The sequence below is a fragment of the Epinephelus fuscoguttatus genome, linkage group LG21 (assembly GCF_011397635.1).
Source record: "Epinephelus fuscoguttatus linkage group LG21, E.fuscoguttatus.final_Chr_v1".
Classification (NCBI taxonomy): Eukaryota; Metazoa; Chordata; class Actinopteri; order Perciformes; family Serranidae; genus Epinephelus; species Epinephelus fuscoguttatus.
Window position 1 is genome coordinate 38,192,859 of NC_064772.1, and position 20,383 is coordinate 38,213,241.

The window sequence follows — 20,383 nt, forward strand, 5'->3', positions numbered from 1 at the left end:
AGTATTGTAATATCCATTCTGAATAAGGTGATTCTTGTGTTTGCAGGGAGACTATGGGCAGTCACATAAGTTCTGTGCATCAGATGGTCATCCACCAGACTTCTACAGCTACAGCAGAACAATCCACGTGCACTTCAGATCTGACGCCTTCATGACAGGAAATGGCCTGAGTTTCACCTATCAGATCGCCAGTAAGTACCCGTGGTTAACCTGGGGCGAGATGAGGAGCAACCAAAACATTTGGCCCAAGTGTGCCCTTTCCCTGCCAAGGTCGAACCGGTTCTGTTCTGGTTCCTGCACGTTACTTTGAACCGTTCAGCATTTTGATGAGAAAGAAACTGGTTCAGAACCCGAAAAGTTGGCTCTCAGCTGGAACCAAAAAACAGCAGGTTGTCTTTAACCTAAATAGGGAACTGTGATCAGTGGGTGCGTGGTATTCTACAGATTGGAAAGAGAGGACGAAGATCCCAATAAAAACATACACAGATCAGCCAAAACATTAGAACCACTGACAGGTGACGTGAACAACACTGATCATCTTGTTATGATGCTGCTCAGGAATGGCCCAAGGAATTTGACAAAGAGCTCAAGGCATCGACCTGGTCTCCAAATTCTTCACTTCCCAATCTGATCAAACATCTGTGGGACGTGCTGGTACCCCACTTCACAGCCCACAGGACTCAAAAGATCTGAAGCCAACGTCCTGGTGTCAGACACCAAGGGACGCCCTCTAGAGGTCCTGTGTTCGTGCCTTAACAGGTCACAGTCAAGTCCGGTCCAAGGAGCACCTACCGTGGATCAGGGGCACCACTGGGTACCAGCACGTCCCTCAAATGTTCAGTCGGGTTGAGATCTGGGATATCCGGAGGTCAGGTTGACGCCTTGAGCTCTTTGTCCCGTCCCTCGGGGTTAGGGTTAGTTACAGTCACTGACTCTGACTTGGTTGAAATTAACTCTTAGCTCGCACAGTTAGATGTGAAAATATTCTGACTCTATACACGTCAAAATTACTGTTTATTCAAATGGAGTCTGGTTGGTTCAGCAATGGCGATTTTGTGGCTGTTTCTGTTTAAACAAAAAAGATCTTAGTCTTTATTAAAAAGGTCTATGTCTGCAGGGATCCTCTCTGTAATGTTGACATGCTCTTAGAATGACAATCTGAGCCCGTCAGTGACAAAAACACTTTTAGTGGACGTATATTGATGGTGCACAATTGCCCCAAATGGTTTCCATTGCAGCCTGTTTCACGACCACTGGCCGCAGCACTCTCTTTCAGGTCTGGACCAATAAAAAAAAAACATGCTGTTCCCATTAGTCACTGAGACACAAAACCATTTGAAAACAAGGTCCAGGTTGAAAAACACTGAAGTTACCCTTTAAGTGCCCTGACTGTGGTGCTGGTGATGATTTCCAGGCTGTAGCCGAACCTATGAACAGGAATATGGGTACCTGAAGAGTCCAGGCTGGCCGGACATCTACCCCCACAACATAGACTGCACCATCATTCTGAAGGCACCACAGAACAGCTACATCTCCTTCTTCTTCAACAACTTGGATCTGGAGAACCATCCCGACTGTAGATTTGACTACCTGGAGGTAAAACAAGCAGCACGTATGCAGGCACACACACACACACACACACACACACACACACACACACACACACACACACACACACATTTACTGGCTACATCCATCATTTAACTCCAACACATTATTATCATACATCGTACAGCACCTTTGGAACCAGCAGTAAACCCTTCAGACATGGTACCTAGACCCTCGGTGTGTTCAGACAGTCCTCTTAAATGTGGGCGGGGTTGTTGTCACTCACTGCTCCGTCCAGCACTCGCTGTATTTCCTCATCAGCGGTGACACAGATGGAAGTCTGCACCTGGTTTATCGTCCACAGAACGAGGCTGCACGCCCACATTTTCACAACAAAATAGAACAGGCTGCAGTGAGAGTCTCTCTCCATGGGATATTTAAACATAGCAGCTTTGTGCATTTAGTCCTTCTCAGGCAAGCTCAGGGGTTTAGTGTTGCTGTAGCCCACAGGAAGTGAGGATTAGAATATATGACCTTCACATAATCCGCTCCAAATGAATCTATATTTTTAAAGTCATTACTAAAAGTGTGTGTCATATAAAAACTAAAGTGATGGTCAGAGTTGTCACAGTGAAATTTAAGGTGTGCTGATGGATTCACGTCATCAACTCATGCATTGAGTAACATTACAAGTTAACGTTCCACCTTAAAAGTTGCCGGCAGTCGGCCCAGTGAATGAAGTGATTTTTTCTCTTTCATTTTATAGTTGTAGTTTACTGATGTATGAACAGAGGTTACATAAAACCAGAGTGAGCGTCCTCTACTGACCAATCAGACTGCAGGGTTTCTAGCTCCACCTTTTAGTACCAGATCTGTGTGCTAGGTACCCCAACAGAGGGGGGACCAAACATGGGGACGCTAAGGAACGCTTCTGTTGGTACCATCCACAACTTTCACTGTGGAGACAGAAAAATGTGTACTGAACTCTATGGTGGAAACGGGGCTGAAGAGTTCTGATTGCAGTGGAACAGTTAAACAGACCGAGGGTCTAGGCACCATGTTTGAAGGGTTACTGTTGGTTCCAAAGGTACCATACCAAAAGTGTTTGGAGGAAACGGGCTACAAGTGTCAGCGTCAACTGTCAACTCAGTTAACCATAACACTCTCTGTTGTCTCTCAGATTCGTAATGGCAGTACAGCGGACTCACCACTGTTTGATCGCTTCTGCGGCAGCACCTTGCCCAGCCCCATCTTTCCACAGTCAAACCTGCTCTACCTGCGCTTCAAGAGTGACTTCTCCAACGCCCGCGATGGCTTTGAGGCCACATGGACGTCCTCCCCTCACGGTCAGAGCTGAACTGTTTACACATATATGTGTGATGTTAAAGCAGGTTCCATGACACAGCCAGAGCGCACAGATTTACACTCCAAAACAAAAGACATTAGACACCATTAGTACATCTTTAACAGTGGGGAAAAAATAAGTGCCAGTACTCCCCTGATTCACCTGTTGCCATGTGAATCAGGGGGTGGAGGGTGTTCTCTTTGTGTTGCCCTTTCGGAGCCAGGTCACTAGACGAGCTGCTGACAGAGAAAAACAGGCAGGAGAGCAGTTTGTGATGCAGCAGAGATTCATCTAAATGCAGGAAAATGAACTGAGGCCAAAACACACTGGTGTCAAACACTGTGCGCCAATACGCCCCTATTATTGTCAGTGTACAACCCCATGTCACTCATGTCTTCATCTTTTGCTTCATGTCTTCCTGTTTGCTGTTCTTCTTTTGGCTGAAACATCTTTGTTTGACATGTTTGTGTACCAGGTTGTGGTGGCACTCTGTTCGGTGACCATGGCTCTTTTGCAAGCCCCAACTACCCAGGCACCTATCCCAACAGCACCCACTGTGAATGGGTTATCAGGGCACCCAGAGGTCGTGTGGTGACCGTCACCTTTGCCCAGATCAGTATTGATGACCCTGGAGACTGCCAGAACAACTTCTTGAAGTTGTACAATGGCCCTGACACCTCCTCTCCGCCTGTTGGACCTTACTGTGGAGTGGTATGTGCCGTCCTTTTGTAAAGAAGAAAAAATACAACTGACTGATCAGCCCCTGAAAAAGACTCCTGTAAATCCTCAGTAAACCCTTTCGTGTCCAAATCTGTGTGCAGTGGTTTAGAGGCTCAAACACAAATCATTGCACCATGTTTTAATTTCAACTGTTTAAAGTTGGAATTAAAGTTCTTTAAAAACAAACACTCCTGACTATCTCTGAGGATCTACAGAGAGCGTTAGCAGTTCAGTCTCCATCATCTACCCAATGTTTATGCCAGATCTTCCCTATTGAAAAATAAAATGCACTACAGAAACTACGTCTTCACATATTTGGAATGACATAACAAATAATCAAAGTGACAGAGTTTCGAGAGCGGAGAATCAGAATCTGCGGAAGGAATGACACCTGCAATGACAGGTGTGTTACTCAATGTCAGTACATCATATCTGTCTTCACAGTCAGCTAGCGATCTTCTCATATAAAACCAGGAACAACAGCAACATGTAACAAAGGTAACGGCACATAATTCAGCTCCATTACAACTCACAACATTCACCAACAAAACAACTGTCTTATACTAAACATGTTTTCCAAACAAATACAACATGCTAACGTTATTAGCACAAGCCTATGGCATTTTACATGGTATAAATTAGCCTAGCAGCTAGTAGAGATTTCCTCTGCTCATATTTCAGCCAGGATAAATCACACACAGTGTGTGGAGGCTTTATTGTCTTCATGATTTATTGTTTCTTATCTGTGAAATTAAAGTAAATCAAAGCTTTGTTTCCACTGAGGGAAATGGTTTCAGCTCACAGAGACAGACAGGAGGTTCTGGGGAGAGTGCACGTGAGGCTGTGGCTTAGGTGACGGCGTAGGCTCTACGTCGATGTGGAGCCTACGCTGTAGAGCGTCGATTCAACGCAGATGTATAAAATCCCCATAAGCTAGCTCGGGCTCCGTTAAGGCGAGCTAATCGCTAACATGCTTGTTAAAAAGGAAACCAATGCTTTGAGATGGCTGGCAGAGATGACAGAGTTTGATCACGTTATCCTGTCTGAGGTGTAACAGGTGGTGTGTTCCACCTTTCATTTCTCAGTCTCTCTACAAAAGAGGATAAGCGCGCCATTAGTGTACTGTTACCACCGGAAAGCGGAGGTTCCAGTTCAAGTCGCACTGGTCATTGACACAAGGTATCATGGGGGCTCAGAAATGAGGTGGATCAGTTCTTGTTTGATAAAATGACAGAGTGGACATGTGAGCGATATCAGAGATATAAGTGAGATCATGTTTCCCTGTGATTTTTTGAAGCATACACATCTGAGAAAATTCAGTAAATATGGATTCTGGTTGATCGTTTGTGTTTCCTCTCTTGTGTTCGTTCAGGAAACCAACATCGCTCCATTCACAGCCTCCTCCCATCAAGTCTACATTGTCTTCAGTGCCCAGTACGCCACCCTGCCGTCAGGCTTCAGACTCACCTGGAGCAGCTGAAAGAACGGCCTTCAATAGACACACACACACACACACACACACACACACAGTTGCTGACTAATTTCCTAATCATGTTTTAAGGTACACACCTGCTGTGCATTTATTTTCAATCAAACCAATGTAATAATAATGATAAAAATAAATCTATACTAACATAACAAACATATGATGTCATTTGTTGTTTCAAATGTTCAGTTTAGTCGTACTGTGTTCATTTTAATCCAGAGTGCCACAAACCCTCTGACCTGCTGGTGAAACAGACTGAACAAACTGGACAGACTACACTTCTTGTAGACAATTAATTACATCAAACACACAGAGTTACAGCACTCACTTTACAGCGTATTTGAAACGTTGTCCCAGAAAACATTGTGTGCATTAAGAGCCATTTGAAGCCTGTCATCACAATCTTCAACAACCATAGCCCCTTTTCCACCACAGGAACTTTTCTCATTTACCCGGGGTTTTGAAAAACCTTGGCGCGTTTCCTCCGAAATCACCCAGGTAAAAAACTTTCCCTCACCCCCAAACTTTCCCTGAAAGTACTTAGTAGAGAGGACTTTTCAGATCACTCTGAATTCTTGAGGGGCGGGGCTGTGTGCCAAGGAGCGCCGATTGGTGGAGGGGGCGGACGTTTAATCATTTAGACGTCATCCCTAATACTGACAACACCAGATGTGACGATCACCAGGATGAGGAAAAACAAACCAGAGGCCAGCTCCTTAACTCCGCTGCTTTCAGGCAGCAGGGCGCAAAAACAGGATGGGCTACGGTGCAGAGAGCAGCAGCAATAATAAAACTTGATGTTTGTGCTTGTTGGTGCAGCCTTCTATGTCGGTCACCATGAAGAGGATGTGTGAACAGTCGGAGAGTTGCTGATACAGAAAAATCTTGAATTGCCATCGGCCTGTTTACACTTGGGATTAAAATGTGTGTTGGGTGATGGGATTACAAGTGAAGCTCCGAGTTCTGTCCCTTTCTGCCACCAGGTCGGCTCCGCTCACAGAATACGTCACCACAGTTCACAAACACAAAAAGGGTCTATGAAAAGAGAAGCACCCACAGAGTCCAGGAGCGGGCTCATCTCTGATCTCTTCCTTTCTGTGATATCTGTGAGACAGACAACAGCAGCCAAAACTTTGACCCTGCCTGGAGTCGATGTTTGTGTGGATGCTTGTCAGAGAAACTGATGATAGAGTACCGTTAGATCTGCACTGTTCATGCAGCAATGCAGTCTGTGAATGAAATAATACCATGAAATGTCTGTAGAAATTTTAATGTCAATCTGTCCAGTTGTTGAGATATTTCAGTCTGAACCAAAGTGTTGGGCCGACCACCCCTGCCTCCAAAGAGTCACTCTGCTGGAGCAGTGTGTGCTCAAGGTGAGGTATGATCCAGATGAACATCCGTACCTCACATGTCTCTTCTGAGTGTGTAACCATCGTTGAAACCAGACATGAAAACACAAGTGTATGTGAAACAAAATTTCTGCCTCAGTTTGAAGCAGTGAGCTCCACTGTGCTGTCTCCTCAGCAGGATGTGTGTTCACAGGACTGAACACATGACGCCAGAGCTATTTCTGTCAGCTGATGCTAACTGGCTGGTGATGTGACCGCAGTCAGCGGCACGTGGCTCTGGAAGTAAGAGGCCGAGAATGACAGTGAGGCGAGATATGCTGTGGCTAATAATTGTGACAGGCCTGAGACCAGCTTCAGCATCCATCACACATACTCTGTGTGCAGTGTGTTCTCTAACACGTTACACTGGGAATACACTTCAGTCATTCATCTTCAGCTCTGGGGCTGAACGTGCGCATGCTTGTTACAGATCAGGCGACGTTAATTTAAGGTTTCATTTCTCACAGCGTCACCACAGCTGCATGTGTGTGGGTCGTCATAGGGCTGCTTGATTATGGCAAAAATAATCACCTTTTTTTTGCACTTTGAGACATTTCTCTGCCCCCCTCGTGTCCCTTGTTCCTCTTCCTCTGATCTCCTCCACCCGACCCCCTAAACCCTGATCAGGAGAGACCAAAGTACCAGAGCTGCAAACACTCGTAGTTTAAAGCCCCGTCTCCACCAAACCCTTTCAGTCCAGTACCTCTGGAACCAGCAGTAAGCCTTCAGACATGGTACCTAGACCCTCGGTGTGTTCAGACAGTCCTCTTAAATGTGGGCGGGGTTGTTGTCACTCACTGCTCCGTCCAGCACTCGCTGTATTTCCTCATCAGCGGTGACACAGATGGAAGTCTGCACCTGGTTTATCGTCCACAGAACGAGGCTGCACGCCCACATTTTCACAACAAAATAGAACAGGCTGCAGTGAGAGTCTCTCTCCATGGGATATTTCAAAATAGCAGCTTTGTGCATTTAGTCCTTCTCAGGCAAGCTCAGGGGTTTAGTGTTGCTGTAGCCCACAGGAAGTGAGGATTAGAATATATGACCTTAAGAATAAATAAATCTGTTTAAAAAGAAAGAAAGCATACTGAACTGAACTGAACCAAACCGAACCAAACTGCTCGGAGGAAACAGGGCATTAGTGTCTCTTCTACTCCACCTGGATAGGTGCACAGCTGCTTCACAACTTTTCCTGAAACTCATGTGATGACCAAATTGCTCTCTCTTTCCATCCCGTGGGATGTGACACGCCCACTTATGTCATCACGACTCACACTCCACCAAGAACCTGCTATTTGTAGGAATCTGTTCGGGTTTCAAAATGAGGAGCACAAACCAGAACAGAACCTGGTGGAAAAGGTCTAATGAAGACGCCAAAGTGTGTCTTTGGTGTCTGCACCACACAGTGAAGGGGTGTGACCACGCATTGGTACATGAGGACCTGGGAATGAGAAGGGCCTGTAAGGTTGCCTGTCTCTCTGAAGAAGCCTTCATGACACATCCACAGCCTCCCACCCACTCACATTCTGTCTTGAAGAGGAATTATACAACCAAGCAGAGAGGAGCTAACACGAGAGATACACACAGAGAGGGGCTGGCGGTCGTTTGACATGAAAACAACTGATTATTCCTTGAAACAAGGACACTCTGTCGCCCAAGTGTTCAGCATGTTGATGTGAACACTACGCTACATGACAATTACACACACACACACACACACACACACACACAAACACAGTTTCAGTAAGGAGAGTAAATGTAATTTATGACTTCCACCTGTGTATTAGTCACTAAGATAAAGAGCACGGTCTCACTTTGAAGTCCTTGAAATCCGATGCTTGGGCAGTGACTTGTGGCGTCAGCAACCAACAGAAAAAAAGGCGTCCTTAATGTCAGCATGGGCGCGGCCATCTTACAGCGAGCTAGCTGGTGACGCCACCCGGACGGTTTGCCTCTGTTGTCCGCTTGTTCGTCAGCAGGAGTTGTAGAGCTCAGCTGAGTAAACTGTAAAGCATGTTTCATCCTTTGATGGCCGTGTTGTGATTGTTTTGAGGAGAGTAGATGGGACACATGCTGCATCACTGGTGTTGTGACGAGTGAAAAAAATGCCCAGGTTCATCATCATCATATCTTAATAAGTAATAAGATGAGCCTTCATTCTTTTTATCATTGCAGCAGCAAAGGAACAGAGTGCAAACAGGAAGCATCAGAAGAAGCAGAACAATAAGCAAACAGTATAAAAAAACATTGTCATATAGGTGTGTTCAGGGCGGGACTATTATCAAACATATCAAGTGTGGTGCAGAGTGGACCATTCACGCCTAAGTTATAGGAATTTCGTTTTTAATGGCGAGACATCAAAACTTGATGCCACGCCACCACCACGCCAATCAGTGCTGACCAAATCTTGTAATAAGTTTTGATTACAGTGTTGTCTAGATGGTACACACCAGTTTTGAGGTCAATGGGATCATGTCTGCAGGAGGAGTTTGTTTGTTTGTTTGTTTGTGAAAAATGCCAACATTAACCATGAAATTCAAAATGGCTGACTTTCTATTGGGATTGGCCTCTGGGTCCAAGAGGCTTTATTGTGCGCCAGGGCGTGATACATGTGCATACCAGTTTCTGTGCATGTTGGTGAAACATGTGCTGGGGGCTGCTCTTTAAAGGGCCTGGCCAAACCATTTTCCCACACCTACTGACAAAACTCATATCATGTGTCCAGGCTGAGACTGTTCAGGAACATGTGAAGTCAAGTTTCAGGCAGGTGTGTGCAGTGTATCAGTGTTAACACCCAGGTACTTGTAAGATTTCACCATCTCAATGTCCATCCTCTGGACGCTCACCAACATGGAGGTAAAACATACACTCATTAGGAGAAGGACTGTAGGAGAAGCAGTACTACTACAAGTAATTGCAGAGTTAGCAGTAACAGGGTCAATATATGAAAACGTGCCATTTTGTGTCTCTCGAACAAAACTGTGCTATAAATGTCAATAAACAATAAATACACTATAATCATTTTAGAATTTATTTTCCATGATATCTCTTGTAACATTAAAACAATGTTTATTTATTTTGTTTTCAAAGAGTTTTAAACACCTTTTTGTACGAAGCATCATTCAAAAGTTGTAAAAATGGCCTGTCGCTCAATATGATTAGCTAGCTATTAAGGCCCAAGAAAGTCAAACTATCATAAAAACATAAACTTGTATATAAAGCCTCAAGTGTCCTTTCATTATTCACGAATGGGTTTTATTCTTAATATATGTAAAATGTTGTAAAAAACATTGATTTAGTCGGGTCCCCAGGTAGTTGTCAACTGTGTTACTTTTAATGAACACACCCCTTCTGAGATAATGGACTGCTCCGAAAGTTGCATCATTTCCTGGGAGTGAAATCAGCTTCCTTTTGTGAACATGCTGGTGAAAAGACAAATAAGTGTCCTCTTCTTTTCATGATTGTTCTTAGAGTTATATAATGTTTGACAGAGGGGGACAAGCTTATTGTGTCAGCCCTGTTTCCACAACAGGACACGCTCAGAAGATATTTGTTAGAAATTTTTAATGTACATAAATAACATGATATAAGCCTCTAATGAATGCACACCATGTGGTCTCATGACCTTCACCACATGGCTAGTAATGGCTGCCATTGTCGCCTTCAATATGATGTGATGGTCGTTTAAAAGGCGGTGTAAAATTTGCCTGACTCATCCATTCACATGAACGTACATGAAGGCGCAGCCGGACCGGCTTGTAAACAATGGGCTGGAGATCAACACAGAGAGAGGGTGTGTGAGGTCATGCTATAGTCCGGATGAAATTACACCTCTAGTTCTTCACATAGCAATTTTTTAATTCCTTCAATCTAGAAATGATGAATTTCGCTTATTGCTCCTTTAATTTCAGATGTAAACGTGTTTTTCTGTGCTCTGCAAAGATGGTCTTCATCTAAGATGCTGAGATCGATTGCTTCTGTCTCCGCCCACACACACACACCTGGGGAGCTCGTGGTAATTTCCTCATTAGTTCCGCAGCGGAAACAACGCTTAACTTCCGTGACTCGTAATTCCTCTTTTTCAGGTATGTTGTGGTTGTAAGAGAGTTAAACATGGCTGCAGTTACTCACTAACATGTCGAGAGCTTTCAAGTGTGTGTGTGTGTGACATTAGAGTACATTAGATTGACACACTGAGTAGAGTTTTTAGAGTGTGTAGAGTGTGGTGAAGTGTGTGTGAGTGAAGCCCCCGCTTTGTAGCATAGCCCGACCCGTAGCTGGGCCGAGTGTCGCCGCCAGTGTTGCCAGATCTCGCGAGACAAATAAACAACCAGACCTGTGAAAACAAGCCCAAAACAAGCGACTTTTTCTAGGAGCCCTCCAAGGTTCCAGTGATAATAAAGAAGATAAACAAACTGTGTGCACGGTTTTACAGTCCGTGGGGACAGATTTTAAACTGTGGGTACAGTTTGCCAATTTACATCCATGTGGCCAGATGAGTAAACTGCGCTGAGTTTTTAAAAACTGTACCCACGGTACAGTTTATTTATTTTTCTCCCCCTGAGCTTCTATGGCAAGCCGTTTAACATTTAATCGCTTGTTTTGACTATCCGGAATTACCATTATAGATATCTACAACATCATTCTGACTGAATGAAACTCAATTCAAGATATCTAGAAAGGACCATGTAGATATCTTCAACTGATGATAATTAAAGATATCTTGAACTTGAATTTTGACTAGTCAGAATTAAATTGTAGATATCTCAAACTGGAATTACAGATATTTACAATAACAATTATAGATATCCACAACTACATTGTAGATATCTATAATGACAAACCCCATACACATGAATGGCAAAAATAGTTTGAATCTTATTAGTCAAAACTGAATTATACATATCTGTAATTAGAGTTTTGACTAGTCAAAATTATGTTGCAGATATCAGTAATGAATATCCAGTCTAGCGATTAAATGTTACAACGGCTTGCCCCTGAGCTTCAGGACAATGACCACAAGAGGGAGTTAAACCACCTTTTAACATTATTTAACATTAGAAAACAGATGGGATATCAAATATAGACTGATGTACCAAGTATGTTATATACACACTAAAACTCTGATAATTAAAATTTGCACACACAAATAAATATCATCCTGAATTCACAAATTCTTTTTTTATTATTGCTTTTTATGCACTCATCTTCAGACGTTTTCCTAACCAGAAAAAAAACAGATTGCCCTGCTCTGCCTCTGATTGGCTAGTACTCGTTGCCATCAGGGTCAGAGCCGATTAGAAGCAGGATGCGGGTGGGAAAAAACTCTGCCATCTCCTGTGTGTAGCCTCACGTCACCAGGCTCTTCACGTAAGGCGAAGAGCCTGGTTTCTATTCACTCTGAATTTTGTCTGGATTCTGGTTCTGGTCTAGAGAACGGATCTGGAATTCACCGTGTAAACGTGTTCACCAAAGTAAAATCGATTTCAGGCAACAGACAACTGAAATGGACAATAACTTGTAGTACAATTAAATACAATAAATTAGGAGTGTTGATATTTTGGTATGGATCAGCCCATCCCTATGAACTTGCATGTACACATATTGTGGTATATTTTGCTGTTGGTATAGTAAGAGTTTTCATGCACTTTAGTGACTTTTATAAGAGTTTATTGAGCTAAGGTGTTTCTTCGGAGTAAAGTTGTCGCTGAGGAAACATCACTTTCACCCTCATGATTCTTATTCCCCTCTTTTCAGGGAGGTAACAGTGTCCCCTGCTGGCGGTGCAGGCATCTGCTGCAGGTCCACCTTATTTGCTGTTTCGATGGAAGGATCGGAGTCTGGGATTACCTCCATGGATATACCATACCAGAAGAGGAGCCGTTACGAAAGCGGTGAGGAGTAAACAGAGTAAAACTTTTGGTTTATGATCTGAGGGGAAGCTGAAGTCATCAGCCAGCCTGACGTTATAATTCTGTTGCTGAGGAGGGAGCTCTTCCTCTCAGGTATTTCACCTAAGAGCCAGCAGGATCTCTGCGATGTCTCCATGTCAAGGAAAACAGTCTATTATGTAGGGATGCACCGAAATGAAAATTTGTGGCCGAAGTCGAAGCTGAATAATATTAAACGCTTGGCCGAATACCAAATATTATTGTTTACTTTTTCATTAGTTTTTGCAGATGAACCCTCCAGATTAGTGTTGTCACGGTACCAAAATTGGGACCCACTGTACGATACGAGTGAAAGTATCACGGTTCTGAGTAGTATCACGATACCACAGCAAAAATGAGGCAGATGTGCCTTTTGTCATTTATAAAAAGATAAATCACTTTTCTATAATACATCAATGATATTTCAATGGAATAAATTACTTATTGACTTATTCATACTTCAAAAACAGCATCAATAAGTGATTAACATAGGGGGGATCAAAATAAAATGAATAAATGAAATAAGAATCAACCAGCCACCCTCCTCCCCTGACAAGTAAAGAACAGTCCCTTCATAAGTAAAGAACAGTCCCTAAAGTGCGGTGAGGTTTGTGGACCGTGAACGGCTCGTTTCTCCTCTGACACGTCACATACCTGTGTTCGGCTGGCTCGGCTGTTCAGGTACTTCTGGGCAGTCATGACACCAAGAAGAGGATATTATTGGAGCTGACTTATCTGTCGCCGGTAAGCCGATAGCCGCCGTATTTTACAGGAATACATTCCTGTCTGTGTCTGTGACCCCCGTTCAACCCACAATCGGTGGGATTCGCCTTTCGTTTTTGCTGCTGGTTGAAATCTGTAGGCTGCTCGCACAGCGTGCTGAATGATTTAAGCCTATTTTGCTCACTCAAAACTATTTTTAGTCGCAAATGTGAGTGAGGTGAGGGACGGATCGCCACACTGCCGACGTTTTACTCCGCGCGTCACGGCACGCTGTTTGATTGTATTATCAAAACACGCTGCTATTATTCGGCCTTGCTTTTAACTTATTCCACCGAATACCGAATGTGTGTCTTTTTGCAATATTCGGCCGAATATATTCGGTTACTGAATATTCGGTGCATCCCTACTATTATGTACACTGAGGAGTGGATAAGTGCAGGAATGCTAAACCAAACCAGCGCTAGGTGTCTAACGTTAACAAGGACAAATCTAAGTAGTGCTCAACCCCAACAGTTCCTCTGATGGTGAGTCCTACAGTTAATTTATTTTACTGATGATTCGTGATGCAGAGTATGCCGACATCTGACTCAGCGTCTAAGTGGGAATGATGTTGATGGTGATATAAGGTGGCTAATGGACTTGACCGCTGGGTTAGGCTGATGTTAGCTGCAACATGATGACATTACCGCAACATTATAAGCATCTGCCGTTGTTGTTGTGGTCAGACAGCGTGATGGACACGGTGGTGGAGCACTTATTTGATGTGGAAACGTGCTTTGTGTGGTTTATCACCTGCAGCAACCTGACACTGAATTTATCACGAGTCAAAGTCAGGCAGCTCTTCACTCTGTCTCATCACTATATTTGGTCTCATCGGCTCTTTGTATCTCATCATCAGGACTTTCAAACTCCATGGTGTCCACACTTACTAAGTTAAAAACTAGTCACAGTAGTCTGAGGTACAGTGTTGCACTTAGCGCTCGTAGTAAACAACCATCCCAGTGACGTCACCAGCCGGCTTGTTGTGAGACTGCTGCGCCCTGCTGGTAAAAACGTGAAATACAGTCGACTTCTGTAGCTGATCTGTGTGGATATAAAGTCAGACTGCAGTGTCATATCTTGCCTAAGTTAAAAATCAAACAAACCAGTCATATTGTTCAGTGTTTCATCTCCACTTTAAGTGCAAGACCTGCCTGAGAGAATCGCACGCAGCCCGTAAGGATGATCATACCGGACTGGGAAAAAAGAGCGTCTTTCTGTCTTCCAGTGTGTGTCACATTCAGTGTGATTCTTTCTGTGGTGCAGCCACTCTTCCTCTGTCTTTGCTGAAAATGATCACTGAGGTTTAGCTGCCCAACTGGTGTGTTTATAAGGGCTCTATCTTTAGACTGGAGCAGCTAAGACACTCCACTTCACTTGAGTAGTTGCCATGGAAACGGGAGTGCCAGCCTAACGGCACTAGAGTAGCACTGGTGTGATGGTAATGAGAATGAGGAGCATGATGAAATGATGAAAATGGCTGTGCTGTGAATGACTGAAGAGGTGAAGAAGGGTTACTTTGCTCTTGGCGTCGTACGTGCTCTGATAGTATCTTTAGACCAGATTGTGCTCATGTTCACAAGATTATTTTAAGCACATCAAAACCTGAAAGCTTTCAAACACAATATTTGAGTTCTCTCATCTGCCGCACAGTCCCAGAGAAGTGGAAATCTACCACTCCATGACAGCTAGGCAGCATCTCCTGAAGACAATCCTGACATGATGAAAAGCTAGCTGCTGAGTAGACCTTGTGGTGAGATTGTATTGCAAACCTCTATTTCCACTGTTCATCTCAGCATCTCTGTAAATGTGTCAGTGTTAGCCGGATGGCTTATTTGTAACTGCATTCCATAGTAAAGATGCACTGTAATTAGACAGGGCAAAACATGTCTTGGCGTGGACGTCTTTCACAGTTCCAGAGGAAGACGACAGGATTATGGAATTTGCCCAACACTGGTCCTTTGGCGAAAACCAATGAGACAAAGAAATAGGACCGGAACAAGAATCCTTTTAAATATGTTCATGCACACAGGCTGTACAAAGCAGAGGGTGGTGGGGGAGCTTCGCCATTAGAAATCTTTAACATCAAGCAGGCGTCAAAGTATTTTAGAAAGTTTTCTCAAGAAGGATGGCGTATTCACTGAGAATATTTCAGTCTGTCTATTTTCAACCGCTTATCTGAAGTCAGGTCTCAGCAGGCTGAGCAAAGTATTCCAGTCATCCCTCTCCTCCTGGAGGATCCTGAGGCGTTCCCAGGCCAGAGGACGTATGTAATCCCTCCAGTGTGCTCTGGGTCACCTACCAATGGACGTGCCCGTAACATTGTATGGTCGCCCTGGCCACTGTTTGTGGCCTTTACCATTTGTGAGGGTTGATCACTTCCTGTAATGCTGGGATCAGAGGATTCTGCTAAGGAATCACACCCTCACTTCCCCATCTGTCCACCAGATGCCCTCAGACTTTCACATCTGTCTCGTCACTTTCATTCAACCACTCCCTCCTGCCCTGCAGTGCCCCCTTCATACCCATCACCTTCCCTTCCTCGCCTGGGTACTCTCCTGCTTCCCATCTCCCAGATTAGCTTAGCAGTAAATTTACCAGCCCACTTCCACCAGCGCTTTGCCAGACTGTCAGTGATGCTTTTATCTTTGCTTTCCAGTCATCTGAACCTTAACTGAGCCACCAGAGTCCAACATGTAATCAACATGTTCTTGGCAGCCAACTCATGGCAGCAGTAAAAATACTACCAGGAGCTGATCCTGGCCTACAGTCCTGTCTTTCTCAAGCTAGAGTGATGTTACTGCTATCATATGAAACTATAAGACCTGAACACATGTCATGCTTGCTTCTCAGGAAGGGGGATATAAAGCACTTGAAAGTTAGACTAAATTTTGGCAAGTTAAAAACTGGCATGGCCATTTTCACAGGGTTCCCTTGACCTCTAATCTCAAGATATCTGAATGAAAATGAGCTCTGTGGGTACCCACAAGTCTCCCCTTTACAGACGTGCCCACTTTGGGCTTGTCCCATGGAGTTTTTTTTGCATGCAGTATAAATGTGTTGTTGTTGCCTGTTGTATTTGAATATTCCTGCATTCTGGGGTCCATAAACAGTCTTGCAGTCGCATATTGGGTCTGACTGGAAAGCTGAGACTCTTGTAGATTCAGTGAGCCCAGTTGTATTCATATAGTCATTTCATTGTAGACAGAGCATTATTCTTAAACAGCCATGACTGTATAAAATGACCTATAGTGACCTTGAGGATAATCACAGCTTCATGAAACTTTACAGCCACAAACTAGAGACCTCGGGCATTCGGAGGATGTTTGGCTTTCACAGGTATATTGACAATAAGGGGGGTTGTTGTTGTTGTGCTCTCCATCTAATCGCCAGACGATGCAGGTCTTACAGAAATCTCAGAAGTTTTTGATTCCATCAAACACTCCCATCGTAATGTTCCAAGCCCCTATACCAGGGGTCGACAACCTGCGACAACATGCAGCTCTTTAGCTTCTCTCCAGCGGCTCCCTGTGGCTTTGACAGAAAATAATATGGAAGTGAATAACTTTTTGTTTTTTGACATTTTCAGGTTTATTCTTTGTTGTAGGCCTAAAGTGATTCTTACATTCTTCAGCTGTGCGGTGCCTACACACATTTCATCATCTTAAATCTGAGTCATACGTCTGGCCTACGTCATACGTCTATTTTGTATTCGCTGGTTTTGTACTATATGATGTGTACTTTCATATTTATGTAGGGTGACGTTTTTTACATATATGTGTACTCTAGATATGTGTGTACTTAAGGTCACTCTTCATGTTTATGTTGGACGACTGTATTTATATTAATACATCTTTGTCTGTATTTTTTCATTTCTTTATATGTCTGGTTTGCACACAGCTGTGATTCATCTCACTGATTACGGTGGGTATTTAAAGATGGCGTTTCTGTTTATATCCTATTACAAGTCTGAGGAAGAGCCTGCGTTGCTCGAAACGTCACTTGACAGAAAATTCAGTGGATTAATGGGAGCTCTATCGGTGTGCGGATCATTTTTTCCTTCTTTATACATCTGGCCTGGCACCTTTTCCTCTAAAAACATGACTAGCGATGGCTAACGTAGTCTTCAGTCTTCGTAGCTACGCTAGCTGTAGATTCAAAAACCAAAAAGTACAAAGTCTGTTTGTTTTTATCGGCAACGCTGAAAAGTTAAAGTCCCAAATGATCACCAACAAACTCACTGCAGAGGAGCTACCTTGTGCTGAAACATATTAATAAATGCTCATTTAGATCTGTTAGTAACGCTGGCAGGCTAAATTCGACTTCAAAGGCTGTGTTATCTTTATTGTGAGGCTCAAATATGTTTTGCAGCTCCAGGCAGATTTTTCTTCTTTCTTGATAGTACAGGTTGCCGACCCCTAGTCTATATTCTCTAAACCTTTAAAGTTTAAATAGGCGCCTAACCAAACACAATGTTTATTACAGATTTATAACTAGATAGAGTTGACACACAGGACTGAGCTGCATCTTAATTTAATCTTCAGAATCTTCGTTATTTTTACTTGTGCGGTGGTGTGTCTGTGTCACTCTGCAGTTACACCTCCAAAACACTAGTCGGCGGTGGAGGACTGTGTAAAGAGCTGTAAAGTTTAGTTCAAATCAAATTTTAATTATATAGTTGATTCAAAACACACATTAAACACACATTAAACATGGCTTAATAGAGGCAGTTTCAAACACAAATCAGCTTCACTATAACTCGCAGCATTCACAGACAAACACTTGTCTTTATCTGGACACATTTCCCCCACCAATACAACATGCTAACGTTATTAGCGCCAGCCTATGGCATTTTACATTGTAGAAATTAGCCTAGCGACGAGCAGAGATTTCCTCTGCTCATATGAAGCCAGGATAAATCACACACGACTTAAAATGCTATTTTAGTGGAGGCTTTATTGTCTTCACAATTTATTGTTTCTTATCTGTGAAATTAAAGTAAATACAAGCCTCGTTTCCACTGAGGGAAATGGTGTCAGCTTACAGAGACAGACAGGAGGTCTGTGTCACTGTGACGCTGAGCGTGAGGGTGGGCGAGTCCAACTTTCTGTCAACACAGGTAACTTAGCCTGTCCCCCCGCCGCAGGAAATAATGGATTAATCCTGGAAAGCTGTTGATGTAGGGTGACCATATTTTGATTTCCAAAAAAGAGGACACACGACATAGCCTACTTAAATGATACTCGCACTGTCGCCTCACAGCAAGAGGGTTGCCGGTTTGATCCCGGGTGTGGGAGCCCTTCTGTGCGGAGTTTGCATGTTCTCCCTGTGTCAGCGTGGGTTTCCTCCAGGTGCTCTGACATGTTCTCCCTGTGTCAGCGTGGGTTTCCTCCAGGTGCTCCGACATGTTCTCCCTGTGTCAGCGTGGGTTTCCTCCAGGTGCTCCAGCTTCCTCCCACAGTCCAAAGACATGCAGGTTAATTGGTGACTCTAAATTGTCCGTAGGTGTGAATGTGAGTGTGAATGGTTGTCTGTCTCTATGTGTCAGCCCTGTGATAGTCTGGTGACCTGTCCAGGGTGAACCCTGCCTCTTGCCCGATGTCAGGTTATTGTTGGTAGGACAAATGTTTTATTACTTATATTGAAACCATTTTGTTCATGGAAGTTTGTGTAAAAAGTCTCCCCTCAGAAAATACCTCTAATAACGGGCACATTCTCCGTCCAGTTGCGTTTCTTTTTTTTTTTTTTTTTAATATCCTAGACAAACAAGTGTACACGGTATGACAACTGCAAACTTGTCATTGTATACATGCAGATGAATTCAGCTCCCAAGAGGATGAAGCGGTTAGAAGATGAATGAATGAATGAATGAATGTATGGATAGAAAATTCAGTCATATTGCAAAATAATATCTCTCAACATCTCCTGTTTATTGCTTGGGCACTGTTATTTACGTGACAACACCTGAACATAACACACACACACACACACACACACATTGGCTGTTTGTTTCTACCTCTCTCCTCTCTGGAAGTCTCGGACCTCCCGCCGCCCGCCTCCGCCTTGAAAAAATACTTATATGCATTCATGCTTGGGCACTGTTATTTACGTGACAACACCTGAACAGAACACACTTTCTACTGCTCCCCACACTGGAAGTCTCAGACCTCCAGTCGCCAGCCTCTGCCTTGATTAAACACTGAAAATAAAATAAAAGAGGGAGACAGGTTTTTCCTATTTTATCTTATTTTGTTATATTTCTCCCTCTCCTCTCGCTGGAAGCGTCGGACCTCCCGCCTCCTGCACCTGTCTCAAACGCTGAGCACCCACGGCGCACGCCTGTCCTGTTAAATACCCTGTAACCGTAACAACTGTGTGACACAAACTCAGTGCTTTGGTCATTAAATAATGTCGGGCTCAGTTCGGGTTCGGACAGAAATATGCTGCCCGTGCCGCACTCTAACACACACACTCAAACACACACGGAAAACCGGACATTATCATCCGTTTATAAAAACCACCCGGACGCCCCGGACAGGATGTGAAAAGTGGACATGTCCGGGCAAAAGAGGACGTCTGGTCAGCCTATGTTGATGTAGCACTTTTCTCCTAATGAAAGTAACATGGCGATTATTCGACTAATGAGAATTTGGTCGGACGAGAGCATAGCGACCAAATAATCGACTGGTCCACCAGGAGATTACAGCCCTCATATCTCTGTGGTTCCAGTAAAAAGAGGAGCAGCTTCAGTAGTGTGGAATAAAGTGTGGCGTCCTGAATGTTTTCCTTCTCTTAGCGCTCAGAGGGAACTCACTCAGCGGCTCCTCTGGCAGCAGCACAGCGTCTCTCCCTCTCCTCTCTGATTCTGTCACAAACCTTTGCTGATGGAAACCTACGTGAATAAACTCCATATATGTGACTGTGTCATAACAGCCTGTCACAGGTTATAGCCTGATGGTTAGAGGAGAAATGGCAGAGCATAAATAAAGAGAAGGAAATCAGCTGTTGATTTATATATATGTATAGATCCCAGGGGACATTTGTTTAAATGTGTAATTAGTGGTAGAGTTGATTTAGTTGAACTCTTAATATTGTGACAGGATCTGAATCTGACTCTGAGTTACTGTTGTTGTTGTTGTTGTTGTTCACAAACTGAAGACATGAAACATCATTTTAGTTTTTACTGAAGATTTGAAGCAAA

The 20,383-nt window shown here is 43.7% G+C and overlaps 2 protein-coding genes across 3 annotated transcripts in view; one reads left to right on the forward strand and one right to left on the reverse strand.

Moving 5' to 3' along the window:
- Positions 1-5,249, forward strand: part of cubn (cubilin (intrinsic factor-cobalamin receptor)) — an 86,763-nt gene extending 81,514 nt beyond the window's left edge. The window contains exons 63-67 of the mRNA XM_049565429.1: positions 47-191; positions 1,415-1,596; positions 2,729-2,894; positions 3,369-3,604; positions 4,986-5,249. Coding sequence (XP_049421386.1) covers positions 47-191; positions 1,415-1,596; positions 2,729-2,894; positions 3,369-3,604; positions 4,986-5,093 — 837 coding nt within the window. The 3' untranslated portion in view covers positions 5,094-5,249. The remainder of the gene's footprint in view (positions 1-46; positions 192-1,414; positions 1,597-2,728; positions 2,895-3,368; positions 3,605-4,985) is intronic.
- Positions 1-20,383, reverse strand: part of LOC125882019 (uncharacterized) — a 212,984-nt gene that overhangs the window by 181,069 nt on the left and 11,532 nt on the right. The gene's annotated exons all lie outside the window — the stretch shown is intronic.